This window comes from Carassius auratus, chromosome 42 (genome assembly GCF_003368295.1).
Source record: "Carassius auratus strain Wakin chromosome 42, ASM336829v1, whole genome shotgun sequence".
NCBI lineage: Eukaryota > Metazoa > Chordata > Actinopteri > Cypriniformes > Cyprinidae > Carassius > Carassius auratus.
Genome location: NC_039284.1, coordinates 6340657 through 6362442, shown reverse-complemented (window position 1 = coordinate 6362442; position 21786 = coordinate 6340657). Strand labels below are relative to the sequence as shown.

At 37.1% G+C, this 21786-nt stretch overlaps 1 protein-coding gene and 1 long non-coding RNA gene across 6 annotated transcripts in view; both read left to right on the top strand.

The window, feature by feature from the left end:
* The window catches only part of LOC113060495 (dystrobrevin beta-like), a 33793-nt gene extending 22619 nt beyond the window's left edge, over window positions 1-11174 (top strand). For 3 of the 5 annotated variants that reach the window (XM_026229443.1, XM_026229440.1, XM_026229439.1), the window contains 9 exons: window positions 1396-1489; window positions 1695-1780; window positions 2320-2433; window positions 3197-3293; window positions 3482-3502; window positions 4921-5080; window positions 5576-5665; window positions 5748-5801; window positions 10963-11174. In XM_026229443.1, coding sequence (XP_026085228.1) covers window positions 1396-1489; window positions 1695-1780; window positions 2320-2433; window positions 3197-3293; window positions 3482-3502; window positions 4921-5080; window positions 5576-5665; window positions 5748-5801; window positions 10963-11012 — 766 coding nt within the window. In that variant the 3' untranslated portion in view covers window positions 11013-11174. Of the gene's footprint in view, window positions 1-1395; window positions 1490-1694; window positions 1781-2319; window positions 2434-3196; window positions 3294-3481; window positions 3503-4920; window positions 5081-5575; window positions 5666-5747; window positions 5802-10817; window positions 10852-10962 lie in introns of all 5 variants that reach the window. The other 2 variants (XM_026229442.1, XM_026229441.1) reach the window with 2 other exon arrangements.
* A 4165-nt stretch (window positions 11175-15339) lies between these two features.
* LOC113060322 (uncharacterized) lies at window positions 15340-21214 on the top strand. The gene is made up of 3 exons (XR_003278225.1): window positions 15340-15573; window positions 17015-17106; window positions 21110-21214. It is a non-coding gene; the product is annotated as an uncharacterized LOC113060322 (long non-coding RNA).
* Window positions 21215-21786: the final 572 nt, after the last annotated feature.

Here is a 21786-nt window from a genome sequence, read left to right as displayed (position 1 = left end):
TATTATTTTACTTTAGTAATGTTTAATTATTCAAATAGTTTAACATAATTTAATATTCATATACTGTGGTATGTATGTATGTATTATTATTATTATTATTATTATTATTATTATAAAGTTTACACAGGCATATTTCCAGTTAAAAAATTTGAGGAAGACCGATTTTTTTCTCCTAGGACAATTTTTTTTACAATTTTAGTCCCTTGCTATGCACTTTTTCTTAGTGCACATCATTCTAAACATACCCTCTATTTGTTGAAAGTGCTCCTCATCTAATTTTTAATGAGAAAATATTACCCAGAGCACCTTTAAGTGTCGATAGAAGTGCCTAACAGCTGCTGTCAGGGTGCCATATCAATAAGTGGATTCCAGTGGATCATTCTCAGCATGACACTGATTATTATAAACACCATGTCTGTCTGTGAGACAGACGTCTGGCATGGAAACAACCCTCTTAATGAATCACTCCGCTGAGACTGCGAGAGTTCAGGAAAGTCACGGCGGCTGGGCCACAGAGACCGCCACAGCAGACCAGCTCTATGCAAGCCATTCATTATCCTATTGTATTATCAGACTAATACAATATTTGTTTTACATTTGATTAATGAGTGCGGTGAGTGCATTTTGATAAATGCGTGTTTTTGTGTGGTGTCTAACTCACAGAACATACACATTCACACATATGCACACGTGATTCACTCCTAATTGTAGAGCACTTAATGAGGAAGGAAAACATATGCTCCGTCATCTGCTCCAGCCATATGCCAAACCTTATAACATAAGAGCCAGCCACACCACCAGAGCCTATCCACTGCACACGTCTGCGTCCTACAGCCATCCAGACACAACACACCTGCTCTCAAGGGTTTAGGTGGAGGGAAATACTAATACTGCTATATTATAAATAATCTAATGTAATGATTTAAAATGTAATGTATATTAAACTCCTAAAATTAAATAAACAATTACAAAATGTACTAAAAAAATCACTAAATTATTATATTATATTATATTGACTTTATGTGTAATAAACAAATATACAACTGAATATTATATTATATTATATTATATTATATTATATTATATTATATTATATTATATTATATTATATTATATTATATTACATTATATTATATTATTAGTAAAGTATAATAGAATTATAATAAATTATATTATGTATCATGGCAGTACTTAAGCTGCTTTAAACTATAACTGCTATAACTAACTACGAGTTTTTAGAGTATCTTCCCCAAATCTGTTTCCTGATGGTCATCTATCATCTCAGATGTTTCATTACTCGTGTCGATCTGCCATCATCCGTCTCATGCTCCTTCACTGCTCTTCTTTCTTCTTGCTGTATGTATATCTTCTTATTCTTTCTCTCTGTCTGGACAGTAACACCCTTGAGAGTCCCAGCAGACTGGATGAAGAACATCGTCTGATTGCGCGATACGCTGCTCGTCTGGCAGCGGAGGCCAGCAACTCCACTGTGAGACTCGCTTCACAAACACGACGAAGTTTTCAGAGGACACTTTTTAGTTACTGTGTGGAATTAATGAAAATCTATTTAGTAATATTTATTTAGGCTTTAATGCTCCATAACTAGGCAACTTATTTTGGTATGTGTTCATTTAACGGCATCTTTCTAATTAGTTTTGCACAAAACCAGTGAAACTAATTCTTTTGTCTTTCAGCAATGCCCTCCATCTGATCTGAGTTTCAACTTTGATGCTAACAAGCAACAGAGGCAGCTCATCGCAGAACTAGAGAATAAAAACAGGTGGGGTTTTCAATAATAAGATGCTCCTGGCTTTGCTTTACAATGGATCTACATGTCTTTAAGCTAAATTAAAATAAGTCATTATGTATTCATATTTACTGTTCTAAAATGGAATAACAATAATTGAAATGCTGTAATCATGTCATATATTGAATTATTCATCCAATAAAAAACATTTAATATTTAAATACTTAAATTATATAATAATAGCAGTAATAATAATGATTATTATTATTATTGTTGTAATACATTCAATTATCCAAACAAAACTTAATTATTTAATACTTATGAATTACAATGAATTGAATTTAATACTACTACTATTAATTATTATTATGACTATTTTAATACATTTAATTATTTAAACAAAGATTAAATTAAATATTAAATATTTATTAATTACAATTAAATAACAACAACAATAATAATTATTATTATTGAAGACAAAAGTGATAACAGAGACTGTGTTACAGTAGAATTGAGTGCTTTCGATAGATGCCAGTCAAGTTGATTTTGGTTCCTGTGTTTGGTGCCTACAGGGAGATACTGCAGGAAATCCAGCGTCTGCGTCTGGAACATGAACAGGCTTCTCAGCCCACCCCTGAGAAAGCCCAGCAGAACCCCACTCTACTGGCAGAGCTACGGCTGCTACGGTACACACACACATTCACACATAGCCTTTATACGTGCATGAACAAAACAACAGAATGGGTGTGGAAATAATCAGAGCATTCAGCTTTAAATTACCCATAACTTTAGTTAACCATAGTGTTATTAGGAACATATAACTGTTTAATTGGACTGGGTGGGATAACACTTGCTGTATTCATTTAAATGGAGTACCTCTAATGGGCACCAGAGGGCATGTAGAAGCCAAATTAGTTTTCTTTAATAATATATTGGTCTGATTAGATGAGTGGATGAGCACATTTCTATTACGTGCTGTTTTTGCCCTCTTTGTTTTAGTTTCGTGGAGATTTAGCAACTTTATGTGCATTTCTGAGCAATCCAATCGATTTCATGAAGGACTTGAGTGGAAAGGGGGTCATATTCTGCACTTTTGTCATGTTAATCAATATTTCGTAATTTAGGTTTACATTTCACCATTATTATAAAAGCTTTTGGTACTCTACCTTTAAGAAATGTGTATGCAAATATCCTCTACTTGTGGTTCTGAAATCAATACAATTTTAGCATGAGCCATTTTCCCCGCTTAGGTTTTGTCAATTGTATGAGTGGGTTGTGGAGGGAGCTTTGCATAACGAACATAGTACAAGGAGCTTTTTATTTCGAAAGAGCAAAGGAAATCCTGTTTTCCATCATGTGTGCCCTTTTAGCTGTGTGTATTTGGCAGTCATTGATTTTTATGATTCATATGGTGATTCATTTATTCATTTTGTTTGTCATTTGGTTCAGGCACAGAAAAGATGAATTGGAGAGGCGCATGTCGGCCCTTCAGGAGAGCAGGAGAGAACTGATGGTCCAACTGGAAAGCCTCATGAGGCTGCTGAAGGTACGAAACTTGTCGGACACCAATTTGGCTCTTCATTTGCCACGGCAAGGATGAAAACTTCATTTGATTTCTCGTTCTGTGCTCACTTTTTGTCTCTCTCGTTTTGGGTTCACCTTTCTTTCTCCCACCGCTGTTTCTCTGACGTGTCTGTTTTCACTCACTGTCATCTCTCATCTTCTGGCTGACAGGATGAAGAGCAGAAACAGGCAGTAAGTGTTCCTTTAATACAGCCCTGCAATTCTGGAGTAAACACGCACGAGTCACATCTGCGAAAGTTTGATCTAACATATGTGTTGTGTTTGGCAAACCACAGATACTTCCAAAAAGGTAAAAGGTGAAAGAATTATGGGTTGCATAACGCTGAAAATGAAGAGGATCACTGACAAAAAAATAAAAAATCTTCTTTATTCTGTGGAGCACAAAATGAGATATTATAAAAAATGTTAAGGCTGCTCTTTTCAATACAATGAAAATGAATGGGATTTATGTTTTTTCACCAAACTCTGGAAAGAATGAAAATACTAAATACACTTTCAAATTAGTTCATGACTTTGCCATCATATAACTCACAGTTAATCTGTAGCAAATCTGTTACTTTACTTAACTTTGTGCATGACTAATGTATACAAAAATTGCTGTAATTGAATGAACGCAAAACATTTACTCAACATTCACTACAAAAATGTGATTGCATGTAATTTTGTAATGTGATCTTTAGCGAATATCAAAAAAAAAATGCAGTTTTGAGGCTATGTACAGAATAATGCTGTAATGCCTAAATTAACTTGCATCATTTAAAATGTTTGTTCATTAGTGCTTTATTTTTTAAAAACTATTAAGACTAAATCAGTCATTTGCCTTGGCATGAAAATAGACATCTGTATCTTAATGAATTTTAATAGTGGTGTATGCCTACTCTTTTTTTGTCATTTTTGGAGTGCTAGTCCATTGTGTCCCACAAAAGAAAGAAAGTCATATATGCTTGAAATGAGATAAAGATGAGTAAATGCTGACAGAAAGGGACTGTTCAATAATTTACTGCCACAAAACTGACTCATAAGTTGATTAATGAGAGTAAAGCATGGATATGTCATGAGCTTATCGCAGACTGTCTCTGTGGGCGATCTCTGTCATGTCTGTTCCTCATAGCGAGGACATGAAGCTCCCATTTCCAGTCAAGTCCCGCTGCTTTGTTCCTGTGACCCAGGGAGGGACCACGAGCTGCATGTCTCCCTGCCAAATATCAGAGACCTGCTCTCCTTTCATCAGGGCTAAGCACCTCACGTCTAATGTGACTGCAGTCTGGCCAGCCATCTGCTGCCTGGCAGTGGGCCACAGGCCCTGGGCCCAGCATCAATCTGTGGGACAGTGCGGCCCTTTTCTACCATCCTTTTGCTCCTCTAATGGCACTTGCATGCTGCTCAATGAGCTCTCAGGCCAAAGATTTATGTGATACAATCTAAAGAAACAGATCAAATATCAATAGGTGTGTCTGAAGTAGTAGGTTTTTATTAATAATAATAATTAATTATTAGTGCTACTTGGGGAGCGAGGGACCAATGGAGGTTCAGGTTGTTACACATGTAGTGTAATTTTTGCGTTCTCTTCCCTCATCTCCCTCCTACAGACTCAGACGGGGAGTTCGCCCCACTCATCTCCCAGCCACAGTGTCAGCTGCACCATGCCTATGCCCATCCGCTCCACCTCAGCCGGCTCGACCCCCACACACACGCCCCAGGACTGCCTGGCAGGGGTCGGAGATGACGTGCTGGATGCCTTCTCTCAGGGTGAGACGTCTGAAGCTTTACATTGACATTATCATCCACACAAGATGATTAGAAGATCTTTATAAGATGACTGGAAGTTGTTTAAAGATTGTGATTGGAAGATGTTTAGAATCTGTTTGGAAGATGATTAGAAGTTGATTGAAAGATGTTAGAACATATTTAGAAGGTGCAAAATATCAAATCAAATATCATTAGAAGATAATTATAAGAGGATTTTGGAGATGTTAAGAAGTTTAGAAGATGTCCATAACAAATTGACAAAATTAGAAGATGTTTAGGGGAAGAATTCTTTCTGTAAAATAAAGACTGGGTCATTTAGCACTAAAAATACCATTAATGTAGTCTATTAATGCAACTGTTATTGACTATATTCCAAGACGTGTAATGCCATATGATAGTGAGGAACTGACGGAAACTTAAGTCGCTAAATTAATTTTGGATTGATATGTAATACCTCTGGTTATTGTGTTCTGAAAATGTTCCTCTTTCATCCAGGTGTACCAAGAAATCTCCGTAATGATCTTTTAGTGGCTGCAGACTCAATCACAAACACTATGTCGTCACTAGTGAAAGAACTTCACTCAGGTACTTTTGTAAACTCACTTCTGCCCTCTAAGAACTCACATCATGATTTTAGTGGTAATTGTAATGTTTGTCAATTATGCAGTGGACGACGGTTTAGAGGAAGAAGAGGAGAACATGCGAAATGGAAGGGAGAAGGGTTAGTCCCAAAGGCCTTGTTTGCCATTTTACCCTTATTCCTTACTCATTCCTTTACTTATCTTTTCTCAGAATGACAACTGATATAATAATTAAAACAGTAAAGGCCCAAAGTCCATTTCCCTTATAATAAGCTTCCAAGCTTTTATTTATAGGGATGCACAATATATCGGTATAGTATTAGAGTTATATATATATTTTACATTTAAAATTACACTACCATTCAAAGTTTGGGGTGAGATATTTTAAAGACACTAGTGGTTGTATTCTGCAAGGATGAAAATTGATCAAATGTGAAAAAATACATTTATAGTGATACAAATTATTTCAGTTTAATATATTTTTTTATTTATTTATTCTTTATTTTATTTATTTATTATTTATTTCTATTAATTAAATAATCCTAAAAAAAAGAGTTGTTTCCACAAAAATATTAAGCATCACAACTGTGTTCAACATAAATAATAATAAAAAAAAATTTTTTTTTGAGCACCAAATCAGTATATTGGTGATGATCTCAGAAGTATCACGTGACACTGAATATTTGAGTAATGACTGCTGAAAATTCAGCTTTGCCACCACGCCACAGAAATAAATCACATTTTAAAATATATGAAGATAGAAAATAGTTCTTCTTCAAGAACTCGAGCTGTGTCGAGAATGATTTGGGGAACGCCTCCAGCATGACGTCTCTGAATAATGTGTGTAATCAGTCCAATGGAAGGGTGAGACGTCATAGGCAGGTGACACCAGAGACCAGGAAGCATAAAGGCACGAGCGGCGAAGCCGGCAACCAGCCTGTGTGTGTGTCAATCGCTTCTGTTTGTGAGTCTTATTTAGTGTTGTTTTTCCACTGATAAACTCCATTTGTCAAAGCTTCAATCAAGAGAAGTTTTGGGTGTGAGCTGGCAGCGTTCCCTGCCTGCAAAAAAAAACAAACAAAAAAAAATGGTAGGGACACACACATCTAGTGTGTTGTAGTGGTGAAAATTATGATTCTTTCAAGAGATTCGTTCATTTTCAGTTCGTTGACCAAAATGATTCGTTCAGATTCATTCACTGATTCGTTCAGTGACCATTTATTCGTATTACACAAATTATGCCAGCAGGTGGCTAAAAAGAGTGTCTTATGTGTTGTGTCTTAAGTCATCGAACATATTCACTTGTGACAAAAACTGATTTGGCTTTATTAAAATGTGTGCATAATCGCATTCAATATATAAAGTCTAATTAAGTTGTTCAGATGAACAAAGCACAAGGTTTTCTTGCATAATTAGCATTTTAATTGTTTGGTCAAACAGTTCGTATATTATATATTCACATTCAGAAATTGGGATTAAACGTCTAGTTATGTTCTGTATGCTAAATATGAAAACAAGCGTATGTGCACAGTACCTATAACTGCACTTTGCATTTTGAGCGATTGACATGCTAAATGCCAACTGACCCGGTTGCTCTCATTCATTCCGTTCTCGAACGAGATAAGCTATGTACCAGTTCATTTCATTCACGAACGACATGTGGACCAGTTCAGTCATTTCATTCAAGAAACAAGATTTACTAAATCATTCAGCTCGATCACGAACAACATGGGTATCGTCAGATAAGTCATTTCATTCCCAAACGAAATGAGTCATTTCATTCAGCTCGTTCGTGAATGACATGTGTTCCAGTTTAATCATTTCATTCAAGAAACAAGATTTACTAAATCATTCAGCTCGATCACGAACGTCATGGGTATCATCAGATCAGTCATTTCATTCACGAACGACATGCGTCATTTCATTCAGCTCGTTCGTGAATGACGTGTTCCAGTTTAATCATTTCATTCAAGAAACAAGATTTACTAAATCATTCAGCTCGATCACGAACGTCATGGGTATCAGATCAGTCATTTCATTCACGACCGACGTGTCATTTCATTCAACTTTTTCGTGAATGACATGTGTTCCAGTTTAGTCATTTCGTTCACCAACGATAAAATCATTCTCCAGATCTCGTTCAGACTCGTATGAAATGCGTTCAGTGAAGGGCGTATTCATTCACTACATTCAACAAATCACATGCTCCGTCACATCCCATACTCGAAGGCTATTGGCATTTCAGATACCTGGTTCACCGAGCTGCGCATGTGCTGCTAATAGTGCCATGCTGCTGTGGAGTGAACTTCAGTGAACGAGAAATATGAGTCAGTGGATTACGTGAAAAAGAATGATTTATTCACCTAAATAATCGCACATGATCTGGCGAACGGGTTGGAGACGGCTCATCCTATCTTCACCCGTGTTCACTAGATCTAGGGCTCGTTCTCGAGGCTTGGAAGCCTGCGCTGCGGTTTCTTCACCCTTTGAGACAGAGCTCGCTGTAGCATCCATCTTTCTCTGAGGAGGTGGATGTTGTTTGTGTGACTGAGAAAAGAAATAGAAAAAGACGTGCGCTGCCGAGGCAACACGTGTATTACATTGTTCCATTTTTAATAAAATGGAATAAAATGACATATTTATCTGACCATGTGAAGTTAGATGTACAGGGGCTCTTGGGATGTAATTTCTTGTGTGAGAACACGTGTTTACCTCTCTTCCTCTGAGGAGGTTGAGGCGGTCAGGGGCTGCTGGGTGGAGCAGTCCCAACCGTGTTCCAGTCCCTCATGCAGGGGGTGTCAGAGTGGCTCTCCCGGGCCGAAGGCTTCTAGTGGAAAACGGTTCTGTGGACCGTCGTTTTCGTTGGATTGCCTTCGTCATAACGTCCTTACGTCTAAGGCCTAGGACTTGTTGAGGGCCAGCTTCCTCTGGGGAAGAGCGGTGTACACCGCATTACACGGTGCCGTTCTCTCCTCAGTGCCCTCGGGAGATCATTCTGCCAACCCTGCCGGTGTTCGAGGGCGCAGCGGTCTCCGGCGAGCGCTTCTCTCAGTTACCACCCGCAAACGTATCGGTGCTAAGAGGCTCACTACCTCTACAGAGGTCTCTATAGCAGGTGGTACAATCATCCCCTGCCGGTCCTCCGCTTCAGGGCACCGAGCTAGTATCTCTAGGTGCACAAGAGGCCAGTCTCGCGAGACTGGTTCCCTTAGGAGGTCACATGGCGGTGGGGAAGCCCCTGCCAAGTGTGCTTCATGAGGTCCTGCCCTGAGCAGGCTCTGGTCTAGTCTTCCTAGCAGACGATGGTCTGAGGACCATAGGACCGAAATTTATTGGTGCTAAGAGGCTCGCGATCTCCTGGGAGGTTTCCAGAGCAGTTAGTTCGGCCGTCTCCTGCCGGTGCGCTGCTTCAGGGCACTGAGCTAACTGCTCTGATGACACCAGAGATCAGTCTTGAGAGGCTGATTCCCTTAGTAGACTATTTGGCAGCGTGAAAACTACTGCCAAATGTGTCTCAGTGGGTCCTGTACACTGTAGTGAGAGGCCACAGAATCCAGTTCTGGTGGGCCCCAAGCAGGATCTGGTAATGGAACAGAAGTAGACTCTCTCTGAGGACGGAGGCCATCGAGGTGGTCCCTCCTTGGGTTGCAGAGTCCGGGTCCTACAGCCGGTACTTCACCAGTCTGGGGACTGGTGTGTCACGATCTATCAAAAAGATGCATTTATCTCCATCCTTCTTCATCGGAAGTTCTTGAGGTTTGCTTTTGGGGGCAAAAGCCTAGAAAAACGAATCTTCCTCTAGCCTTGCACACTCACCCCACACTTTCACGACTCAACCACATTGACGATTGGTTGATATCAGCTCAATCTGAGCAGATGACGGTTCGGCATCGTCATTCTCACTCACATGAAAGAGCTGGGGTTAAGACTTAACGCCAAGAAAAGTGTGCTTTCTCCAGTACAGAGAACCACTTATCGGAGCGTGGTGTGGGATTCGACCACGATGCAGGCATGTGTCACCTGCTCAGATCAAGTCGATCCTCACTGCAGTCGCGAGAGTGAGAGAAGGCTGGTCACTCACTGTCAAGCAGTCTCAGAGACTGCTGGGTCTGATGGCAGCTGCGTCCAATGTGAATGCGATTGGCCTGCTGTACATGAGACCCCTACAGTGGTGGCTCAAGACCAAGGGGTTCTGCCCGAGGGGAAACCCACTTCACATGCTAAAAGGTCACGCAGCGGTGCCTACGTGCCTTAGACATATGGAGAAAACCTTGGTTCTTGTCTCAGGGCCCGGTGTGGGCTGCTCACCAGCTGTGGTGTGGTCATGAGTGGCCATCCAGCCCGCGGTCTGTTCCCCAAAGCGTTCTCGATGCAGCTCAAGTTCCTGAAGAGGAATGTCTTAGGTTACGTATGTAACCCTTGTTCCTCGAAGTAACGAGATGCTGCGTTGCAGTGCCAGACTTCCGGCATCTCTGGCCGGCGCTTGCTTCTCTGACGTCACCTGCCTATGACGTCTCGCCCATCCATTGGACTGATTACACACATTATTCAGAGACGTCACACTGGAGCCGTTCCCCAATGCTTTCTCAATGCAGCATCTCGTTTCTTCCAGGAACCAGGGTTACATACGTAACCTTAGATGTTTTTCACAATTCCACATTACTGTTTTTACTGTATTTTTCAAACAAATGAAGCCCAGACTTCTTTAAAAACATTTAAAACATTACTTAAAAACTTTTGAACAGTAGTTTATACATTGGTTGACACTAAATATGTAATTCTGCATATTCATTGTCATCTAGTGCTCATGTAAAGTCTTTAAAAACAAAACAAAATCATTAACACTGTTAATATTCAGTAAAACGAATATCCAAATTAACATTCTATATTATAATGTGATGCCTAAATTCACTTGTAGCAGTATTAATATTTATTCATATTTATATAGACAAAGTAGTATAAATCTTAATATCAGTCATTTATCTGCTCTTGGACATAGCATGGCAATATTATTAGATTATTGAGATTTTAATATTGGTGCATCCCTAATTATCCCTAATTAATATTAAACATCCCCAATTACCAGATTATAGAATGTAGTCATTAGTTGACCATAGTTTCTCAATTTGATTAAGGCCTATTTTTTCTTCTTCTAGCTGAGTCAGAGTAAAAGAATGTAGAATACTTCATGTAAGTATAAATAAGAACATTGTCTAGTCCTGCTCTTAATGCCAAAGTAAAATGTGCAAAATACTGTGGAGCCGCCATGACCCCCTAACCTTAAATTTGTGTTTTGTCCAGTGTCATCACTGAAGCATTCTGGGAAAAGGCACTCCACCCCTTCATTCTAAGCTCCAGGAAAGGACCAGCGATATCAAAACCTCCCTGGCATTCGCACAAATGCATGCTCTTCCCCAGCTGGCTTTCACTATGTGAAACCAATTCTTCATGAATCCTTGCACAGAGCAAATTGTATTTATTAAGAAGTATATAAATATATATAAATATTTAAATATAGGCCTATATATATATATATATATATATATATATATATATATATATATATACATAAATAATCTATCTGTATAAACCCATTGTTATCACATTACCCATGAGAATGGCTTGTTTGTGCTTTCTTAAAAAACCTTTATGACTTTGTGATCACTACTTTCTAAAACGAACGCACTGTGCATCTTCATGACGTCACTCAAATGTATCTATGCTGTAGCTATTTTTCCAGATGTTCCCCACACTGGATGCTTTTTTGTATAACTAGTGATGATTTTTTTGTGTTTTTAATGCATGGAGTGGCTCTACTGGAGGAGTGGAGAGGGTCCGTATTTGCTCTGCATGTGACATTTATTCCGAGTGATGCCTGCTCCGTTGCTCCTTGTAGACTTCTGATCATCAAACTGCTGCTTCTGCATCACACACATCAGAACCACCATATATCAGGGATGTCTCGTACAGCTCGCTGTTTGTTTGGGATTTCCTCTACTGTGTTAAGTTTAGCCCGTTGTTGTCGCCGTTGTTTTAGCACTTCGGTATTGCCTCTTAGTTTAGAGTATCGCATATATATCTCTGTATTTTTGGAGAGCATAAAATGACTTTATTGGAATACGGATATATGTTCCGTATATCCATAAACCAGCTTAGCCTTCCATCTTTTGAGTGCACACGTCTCTGTAAAAGTTATTTCAAAAGCTTTATTGAGTTTGTTAATGTGTAAACTTGTGTGAAATAAATGAAACCAGTGCTCAGGGATTGTTGAGAGGGGAACACAGTAGCAATGCTCGTGAACAAATGGGTGGAATTTCCTTAGACACCACAAAGGTCAAATGTCAAAGATTAGCACAGGTCATAAAAACTTTATGGAACGGCTGAGTGTGGAAAACAGGATGGTTGTATGGAGGCCTATCTCTGCCACATAAAACAAAATGCTTAGGTAAACCATAATTATGGCAGAAAATGTGATAATGTCATAACTATGAGATAAAAGTCGAAACTGTCATAGTCAAAATTATGAGATAACAGTCATAGTTATGACAAAAAGTTGAAAATATGAGATCATATGAAGTCATAATTATTACAAGTCAACACTGAGATACAAATTCTTGCCATTCAATTATGCCATAGAAGCATATTCTTACCAAATTCTTACCAGAATTTTTTTATTATTATGATATTTAGGTCATAATTTTGATTCATATTTACAAAAACAAAGGCTTCCAGAGTATTAAGAAGAGGACATGCTTAGAATCTAAAGCTTTATTGTCATGAGGAAGACAGTTTGACTTACTGTACTTGAATTGGAAGGAATTCAGGTTCAATAATTACATTTATCTAATTATTATAAGTATGTAATTGTGTTATACTTGTGATTTGTTCTTTGTTAGTTTGGTTTCAAGTAAGAAATAATAATAACCATTATTTAAAAAAAAAGTTTTGTTTGTGACTGCTAACATTTGAATGCTAAATAGTTCCATTGAGCAACAGTTTGAAGTGAGTTTTAGTGTAGAATATTCAAATCCGTTTACATTTATGAGATTCAATAGATGAAACGATTCATTCACTATTACTTTTCTAAAATGCTTGTAATTCTGCATAAGGAAGTCTTCTGAATGGCTACAATATGAAGTTTTAAACTGGAAAAAGTGTTGCTTCTGTTATAGTGAGTGCAATCAGATATATTTGCCTTTTCAAATCAGATTTTACATGATCATAATGCTTGTTTTGTGTTTCAAGGAAAGGAATATACACTGCAGTTGGGAATTTATTGTCATTGGTTTAATTTGCAAAGTACAACATAAACGAAAGCGTATGAAATACTCTCAGATGGGCAAGTTTGAAGGTTTGATTATGTTCCAACGTTTGCTACAAATATGAATGCAATCTTCTGATGTAGGTGTGTGCCTAGATGTACTGTATAAAGTGCTGTATAAAATTTAATATTCTGCACATGTGCAAGTCAGCCCTTAGATAGGAGTTTTAGTATGTGACTTAGTCGGAATGCAGTCATTATTTACCTGTGATCTTTGAAAAAAAAATATTGTTCTGCCTTTAAAAGTTGTGCCAAACTGTTTGCCAACCTTTAGGTATTTGTTCTGTGTATTTGTGTGTGTTCAAACCACAATTTATTGATTATGAATTTACTGAAGCAGTCCACAGAGAGGGTAACTAATAACAGGGGGCCTTAAATAGCTGAAACACAATACAGTTTAAGTGGAAGGAACCCTGCTCTTAATCAATTTCAAGCATCATTGCGAATTTATATGTTACAGGTGGGCCTCCAACGGAGTTAGACGAAACAATATTTCAAGAATGAAATCCACAATCAGGTTTTCATTTGTTTGGCAACTCTTTTTGATTTTATTTTGTTTCAAAACCCAAACTGTCCGCTGAAGCTACAAACACTGTTTAATTATTTCATTTGATTGATTTGCTGCTGTATACAATCATTGATTGCAAAGGTTTACGTTCATATTTGTGTTTATGTCACCCCAATGTCTTTTCGTATACTATTAAAGGGTAAAATATATGAAAAAAAACTTCAAAGGACAATGAGTGTTTGTGTGTGTGTCCACAGAATATATGAGAGTAATATCAGATCTGTCGTCAATGGGGTCCTTTGATGACGGGGCCACCCATAAAATGTGAATTTAAGCAGCAGCCCCGATTGAGTTACAAAAATCAGCATATGAGTTATTTACCATTATGCCACAGACAACCATGGAAATTTTTACTTTTTTTTTCTAACTCCTTGATCTCATGTCATTCCAACTTCATATGACTTACTTTAGTGCAACACAGACATAAAAGTTAGGCAGAATCACTTTTGAGGCAAAAGAAAAAAAAAAGGTGCAATAAAAGGGTGCAATTTAAAGCAGTTTTTTTTTTTTTGTTAAAAGGGACAGTTCACACAAGAATGAAAATTCACAAAAATTTACTCACTCTCAAGTTGTTCCAAACCTGAATGAGTTTCTTTCTTATGTTGAAGAGAAAAGAAGATATTTTGAAGAATGTTTAAAAAAAAAAAAAACAGCTGATGGTAGCCATTGACTTCCAAAGAATGGAAAAATACAGTTATTTTTTTTTTGTTCAACAAAAGAAAGAAATTTATGCAGGTTTGGAACAACTAATGACAGAATTTTCATTTTAGGTGAACTATCCCTTAAAGCTGTATGCTATTTAGAGTGCTAGTTATCCAGTACAGTTGAATTGCACATTTACTGAACATCCTGAAATTTCGGTTAAAAAAACAACAACAACAACAACAACAAAAAAACAGTAGGATATAAATCACTTTTAAAGCAAGTCTTTTGCTTTTTTTACACATCTTTGTAACGCCCCCAGGCAGCTCTTTCCAGTTACACAAGTGCAGCTGCTGCTTCTATAAATTGTGTTTCTTTAGCTCAAATCAATCTAAAACCTTTTTTTCAAGCCTATTATTTATTCTTTAAGATGAAATGTTTGGAGCCCCACAATTTATTAATTAATTCCTACGATTGATTAATTTGTTCCCTCATCTTAAGTAAATCATGGCCACGGTGTACTAATTTGTTCCCCCAATTTATTAACAAGTGCCCCCTTTTTTTAGTTAAATGTAGTAAAAAATTAAAACAGAGTGAACCACACAGTGAAAATGATAAATGATCTAATAATGATCTTGCAGGGCACCCGAAACACTGTTAGACCTGTTTTGAGACACAAGATTGAAGAAAATGGTCATATATTTATATATATAAATACAGATTTCATTCATAATTCATTTGATATCTATCCAATTTGCAGCCAACTGAAGATAAAGATCCAATATTAGTTGTTTTATTTTGAGTCTAGACTAAAGCACAGTATGTTAACACTGTAAATTGTATAAGAATTCTGTAACACTAAGAAATGACATCAAGCAATGAATATACAGTATATTACAATATCTAGATGATGTAAGAGTACTTGTAATGTGACAAAACAATACACAGTACATTCACGTTATTCATTCAGATTATGTGAATCCCATAAAGAGATTCTGATAGCTGCATCTAATCAGAATAGCTTGTGTAACTTGCGATTGCGAAGAGGTTAATTGATGACGAAATCACACACTTCCCCGCAATGCAACGCGATACTTCCGCGTTTCTTCTCGCCGAAGCCTCGCTTTCGATTTCAACATGGTGGCTGCGTGAAATCAGCCGTGTAACGTGACCCATACTCGACTGACTTTAGGACCCGCGCGGAGCTGCTGGAGCGCTGGCCTCTGCTGCAGTCAGCGTGAGCAGCGGAGCATCCGGAGGAGAGCTGGCCGGCTGGGGAGGCGGTGGAGGACGGGGAGAGCGAAGCAGAAGGAGGATCCGGGAGTCAGCGAAAACAAAAAAAAAACAAAAAAGGGGTCAGGCCTGGAACTTGGCGAAGCGGGTAATTAACACTGAGATCCGCTTTTCTAGAACCTTAAGCCGCCATAGAAATAAGTCTCCGCCGTGGGGCTGGCCGTTTTTTCGGGGCGATATGGTGGGGGGCGGCTCGATGTGGCCAGTGGTTTTTCCTGCTCATACAGATGTGCGACTTAATACACCGCGATATGCGCTTGAACTTGACGAGCGTTCATTTGCAGCTCCTCGAAACAATGGCTGTTTCAAAACCTAGCGAGCTGCCTAACGTTACCTAGACAGCATTTTTGATCATCATTATGTTCCGCACGCGCTTATGATGCCCCCAAAATGCCAAAAGACGCGCTTAAGATGCTCCAAAGTGTTGTCTAGGTAGGCAGCTCACCTTATGGGTATGGGCAGAAACTACTGTATGGTTACTACTGTGATTTTTTTTTTTTAATTCTGGAAAAAGAGTAACGGGATAGTTCACCCAAAAATTTAAATACTGTCATTTATTCACACTCATGTCATTCACAAGCCAGTGACACTATAAGACGTTTGACATAATAGATGTCAAGCCTCAAATATGTAATATTTGAATAAAACTGTAAACGTTATTGAGATTTCAGAGTTAAAAAAAATAAATAAAAAATTGGTTCACTAAGAAAGTTATAATATAAATTTTGATATAGCGCACAAGTCATTCAGATGACTGTTATGATGCTTCTTGTCAATTTTGGAGCTTCACAGCCCCCTGGTCACTACTGAATTTAATTGTCTGGAAAAGAACGGCATGGACATTCTGATAAACCTCTTTTTTTTCACTGGAAGAAAAGAGTTTGGAAGTACATTACAGTACGTTAAGAATTCAGAACACAGATTATTCATTTTTTTGGTGAACTATTCCTTTAACTATAGAGTCGCCTAATTTATTGACCTCTAAATCTAATTTCATGGGACTTTGGTGTCCTACTTGTAGAGAAAGCACAGTGAGGCACACATACATGGGAGTGAAGAATAAAATGTACAGATCACTTTAAAACCGCTCTGAGGAAGAAAAAGGGAAATACCATGAAGTAAAGAGTTCGTATTTCACCTCAGAGAAGGGTTTTTCGAGTCAACAATATATTATTTTCTCGTGCATTAGATTGAAACATTAAATGTAATTAAGGTTGATTTCCCATGCACAATTCCCAATTATTTGAATACACACCAATGTTTTATTCACTTATCAGACATTAAGAAGTCTGTTTGGCATTATAAGTTTGAAAGCACCTCATCTTATATGAGGGCAACTTTTTATTGTGAAATGAGTGTATTATTCTGATCTTCTGAATGTGTCTTTTTATTCTGAAAATTGTATCCGAGTGCGGTTTCTTCTGATTATTGTGTTCCTTTCCACAGGGGATCCTAGAGAAGGAGGGTCATCATTTTATCCCCTATTTTTCATCTTTTATTTTTATTTTCTTTTGCATTGTATTCAACAGTCACTCATTTGGCGATGCCGTCCAGCTCAGTTACCACCGCCGCCGCATTCAAGAGCTCCGACATCAACTGTGACACGAACGGAAATCAAATGGTAAGAGGTTAATGAGTCCCTGGACATTTTTAGGCTAACTACCACATCTGTCACTGAAGTGTCTTGTGTTTCGAAAAGCTTTAGTTTGCATATGCCAAAACTAGAATTTTGTTAAAAGTTTGTTACAATAATTTCAAAAGTGGTGGTGACGTTATGAATCTTCATGCAACACGCAATCCTTAAACTAATATTAATGATTCTGGCATTTTTAATGTTAACTAGCATAAAGGTATGCTGGTAAAATTTGACTTAAAGCCTTTATGTATAACGCATTATAAAAGTATGCATTAATTTAATTATGCCTTGTAATACACCTTATAATGCATCGTACAATCTCATGAATAATTGTAATCACAGTTAATATATTATAACACTTTATCAGTTCATTGTTACACTATGCATTCCAAATTCAGTTATAATTATTTACAACATGATATAATATATTACAATGCACGTTATGAATAATTATAATGCATTATACCCTTTAATAACCCTTAATAATGCATTATACAAGGGTTTAAGTAAAGTGTTACCGGTGCGTTCATGCCATCGCGGAATTACCGTAATTATGAGATTCTTACTTGCAAAATATCCTTCACATCTTTGTAGAACTCACAATTACAACTTGAAACATTTTGTGAGATCTTCCAACTTGTTCCACCTGACAGCTTCAACATCACGTAGAAACACTCGAAATGTCTGTTTATTAATTATCCTATCATTTCGTATTGTTGATTTCTTAATAATGCAAGAATATGAAGAATATTCTGAAAGAAACGAAAGCCGTACAATACAGTTTAATGTTGCTAGCACAAAGGTGAATAATTATCTAATGTTGCGCGGAATAAACTACATGTTTATAAATTTGAGTAAAAAACGTTACTTGATGTATTGTGTTAACAGATACATTTGGACAATACTATTAGTGCCATAATTCGGAGGATGTGAACAACTCAGACTAGAAAGTCCTAGTAATTGCAGTAATTATGACGTGACTTGAACACGTTATAATATTCAGCCAGTAGGAGCAACTGCTAACAGTACTTTTTTACTCATTATGCGTTCATTTGTTCATAAATTTAAGTCTTAAATAGTCTTATTTGTATCTATACCAAATAGATTACTTGTTAAAGTGTTTGTTTTCCTGAATAAATGCATATTCATTCATTTTCTTGCATGATTAATTTTTACCCATTTCCATTTTCCAGATGTCTGACACGTTTCGTGTCAAAATTAAAGGGCCAGTTCACCCAAAAATGAAAATTCTGTCGTCATTTACTCACCCTCATGAAGAGCCAAACAGTTTTGGTGACTTTCATTGTATGAACAAAAGTAAAAACATATTTCTGAAAGCATCTTGTTTTACATTTCACAGAATAACATTTTTGGGTGAACTGTCCCTTTAAGTCTCTCCTCAAATCCATCAGTAGGGTATTTCATTCAGTATATCATGATAATTTGTCGTGATTTATTTCCATGGCGGTGACTTGCGGGGCTATCAGGTGTCACCGTAGAGGCTCTGGTCAACATAAATAGTAAACATGAGTACACTGTTATCAGAGATGGTGCCTGCTCTGTTTCGTACGAGTGTTTAGTGACGTGGGTGTTGGCTTGTGTTGGAGAGGCTGCCGTTCGCCTGATTTACGGGGGAATTCATTCTTCCCTGCCCCTGCACCCATGGACCCGCGCTACGCTCGCAGTCCTGTTGCTTGGCAACAGTTCTTGCCTTAAATAACCGGCTGCCGACAGAAATAGAGCAAGGATGTAGACAGTGTTACTGAGTTCACACAAGGCAATGTCGATTTCTGTGCACACCCTTTGTTTTTGTTTGTTTAAACACGTTGTTTGTTTATTTGTATCGTAATGAGAACATTGCGTGAGGCTAGCAGGGTTTATTAGTCATAAAATATGTGGAAAGACCTTCACACGAATAGAGTGAATGCTAACTCTCCAGAATTCAGATTTTAAATGAATAGATTAATGGAAAAATAAAAGAAATAAATATGCATCACATTTTAAATATGAATATATTTTAATAATTTAAAATATAATTTACATTTGAGTTTAATAGTGCATTTTTAAGGCATCTGTGTCTAATGCTTATCTTAGTACTTGAGGTGCTATTTGTACTCTGCTTATTTAGATTCATATCAGTTTTGTTATGCATTAATAAGAAGAAACTCCAACGGTGTCCCGCCATCTTTCAGCCATGCTGGACTTCTCAGTAGTCATGGCAGACGGGGACAGCATCCTCATTAGCATTCTGATTTAGAGCCGGTGGTTTCATTCAGACCAGCCCTGAAGCTGCTGCAGCAGCTACATTAGGATCATCTTTTCTCTCCCGTCCACCCTAGGGTGCTTGGCTGGACTGAGGGTGGCTATTGTTGAGGAGGGAGGACACAGTTGTGTTAAACAAAGAGAAAGTGAATAAGGGGAGAGAATGAACCACTGAATGTCTTTGTAATTGTGTCAGGAAAGAGTCCAGAGAGTTCAGCATCTCTCCACGGCTGTATCAAACCGCACTTTATCTCTGCTAAAGGACGATGCCATTCAAACACTGGCTTTTCTCATTATTTAAGTAACCTTGACGTAAGAGATGTAGAATGATATTATAAATCTTTTCATTTAAAAAATTAGGTCTTGGTGTCAACTGCAATATTTTGGTGTGGTTAAGTTACTGTAAAAAAATAAATAAAAAAGGATGAACCGATATTCAAATTCTTTCCAATGCTGATAAACTGATAATTATTTTCATGTTTTGGCTGATAAAATTATAAAATGGACAATATTTAACTCTACATTTTTTAACTCTACAATTTTTTCTACATGCATAAAAAAAAATACTATAGGGACACAAAATATAGTGGTATCGTATCAGTTATCGGACGATATTAAATATTTTAAAATATGTGTATTTTTTAATTATCTGTATCAAGTTTTGGATACCAGTTTGCGGGGTTGGTAAGTTTTTTTTGGACATCTTTATTTGATCAAAAATGCAGTAAAGATAATAACATTGTGAAACGTCTTCAGCATTACAACATTATAATTTACAGTATGAAAAATGGATGTTAATTTTGAGATTAACATCACATTAACCAGTGCTAATGAATTATTAATGTTTTTAAAGATTACATTCAAGTGAGCACTGGATGACAATAATATAAATGTAAAAAATAGAGAAATGAGAAGGCACAAATACACTATTTTTATTATAAAAATAAATAAATAATAATACCTTTATTTTAAATAAATGCTGTTCTTTTAAACTCTCTAGAATCCTGAAAAAAATAATGGTTTCCACAAAATATTAAACACCTTTAAAAAAAAATATTAAAGATTTTCTTTAATATTAAGATATTAAAGAAAATATTAAAGAAATAATTAATTATTCTTGAGCCATTTCTAAAGGATCATGTGACACTAAATACAGAAGTAATGGCTGCTGTAATTTCAGCTTTACCATCACTGCCAAAAAAAATTACAATAGAAAACAAATTAGAATTTTCCTAATATTTCACAATAATATTGTCTCTACTGTATTTTTGATCAAATAAATGCAGCCTTGGCAAGCATAAAAGACTTCGAAAAAACAACTTACCAACCCCACAAACCTTTGAACATGAATCTATGAATTCTATGAATCTATCTCCAAAAAGTGAAACATAAAAAACTTAAAATAGGCTGATAACTGTACCACTATATTGTGTGTCCCTTGTAAAAAAATAATAAAAAAATTCATATCATATATCTTATATCAGTAGAATTTAAATTAGAATTTAAATTAAATATCTACAGTTTTCTTAAGTGTATTTGGAAAAAGTTTTGGAATGAAATGAATAATGTGACGCATGAAAATTACAATATTACAAAAATAAATAATACTTTTATTTATATTATCCATGGAACTCAAAATGGCCATGTGCCGGAGAGCTAGAATATGAGCCAGTAAGGGCTCTGGTCAGCAATAATAGTTAATTAATGTGCATTTCTGTCTGTTTAGAATGAGAGCTCTAGAATGGACACCGTGATTATTGACGAGATGCCTTCGCTCTGCACTCCTGTCCGCAAGGTTGGACGGCCTGGCCGCAAACGCAAGCACCTCCCCGTGAGTATCCTTGAGACTGAGCTCTCAACACTCAACCAAACCACAAAACACCCAACTTCCCTTGGGATTTGGTTTATTTTCGTTTATCCACCAGGCGCTAGTTTGGCAGGGGTAGGGAACGGGTAAACAGGCAAACATGAGGTTGCTGGTAATGACACATTTCTTTCAATTGGACAAACTTGTGATTTGCACCTGGTGGACAACAAAACACACAAAGACTCCTATAGACTAATGCATAGTTAGTGCTTCTGGTCAAATGAAGCTATAACAAGCCCACATATGCTGAAAAAAAGTTGCTTTAGGCAATGTTAAGTTCAAAACTTTCCAACATGAAAGATGTTTCTGACTTATGAACTAAAATGTTTTTTTTTGCAGAGCAGAAAGACAGTTTTAATGTGTTAGAAGCTCTATGCACAGAAACTTATGCTAGAACTTCAATGCTCAGGATTGTCAGTTTAGAGCTTCTGAAACCTGAGCCATATTTTGAAGATAATCTCTTGACTTGAGCCTAGCAAAATCCCCCAATGCAAGGAAACTAAAAACCCCACAAGGGTGCGTTTTCCAAAACCAAA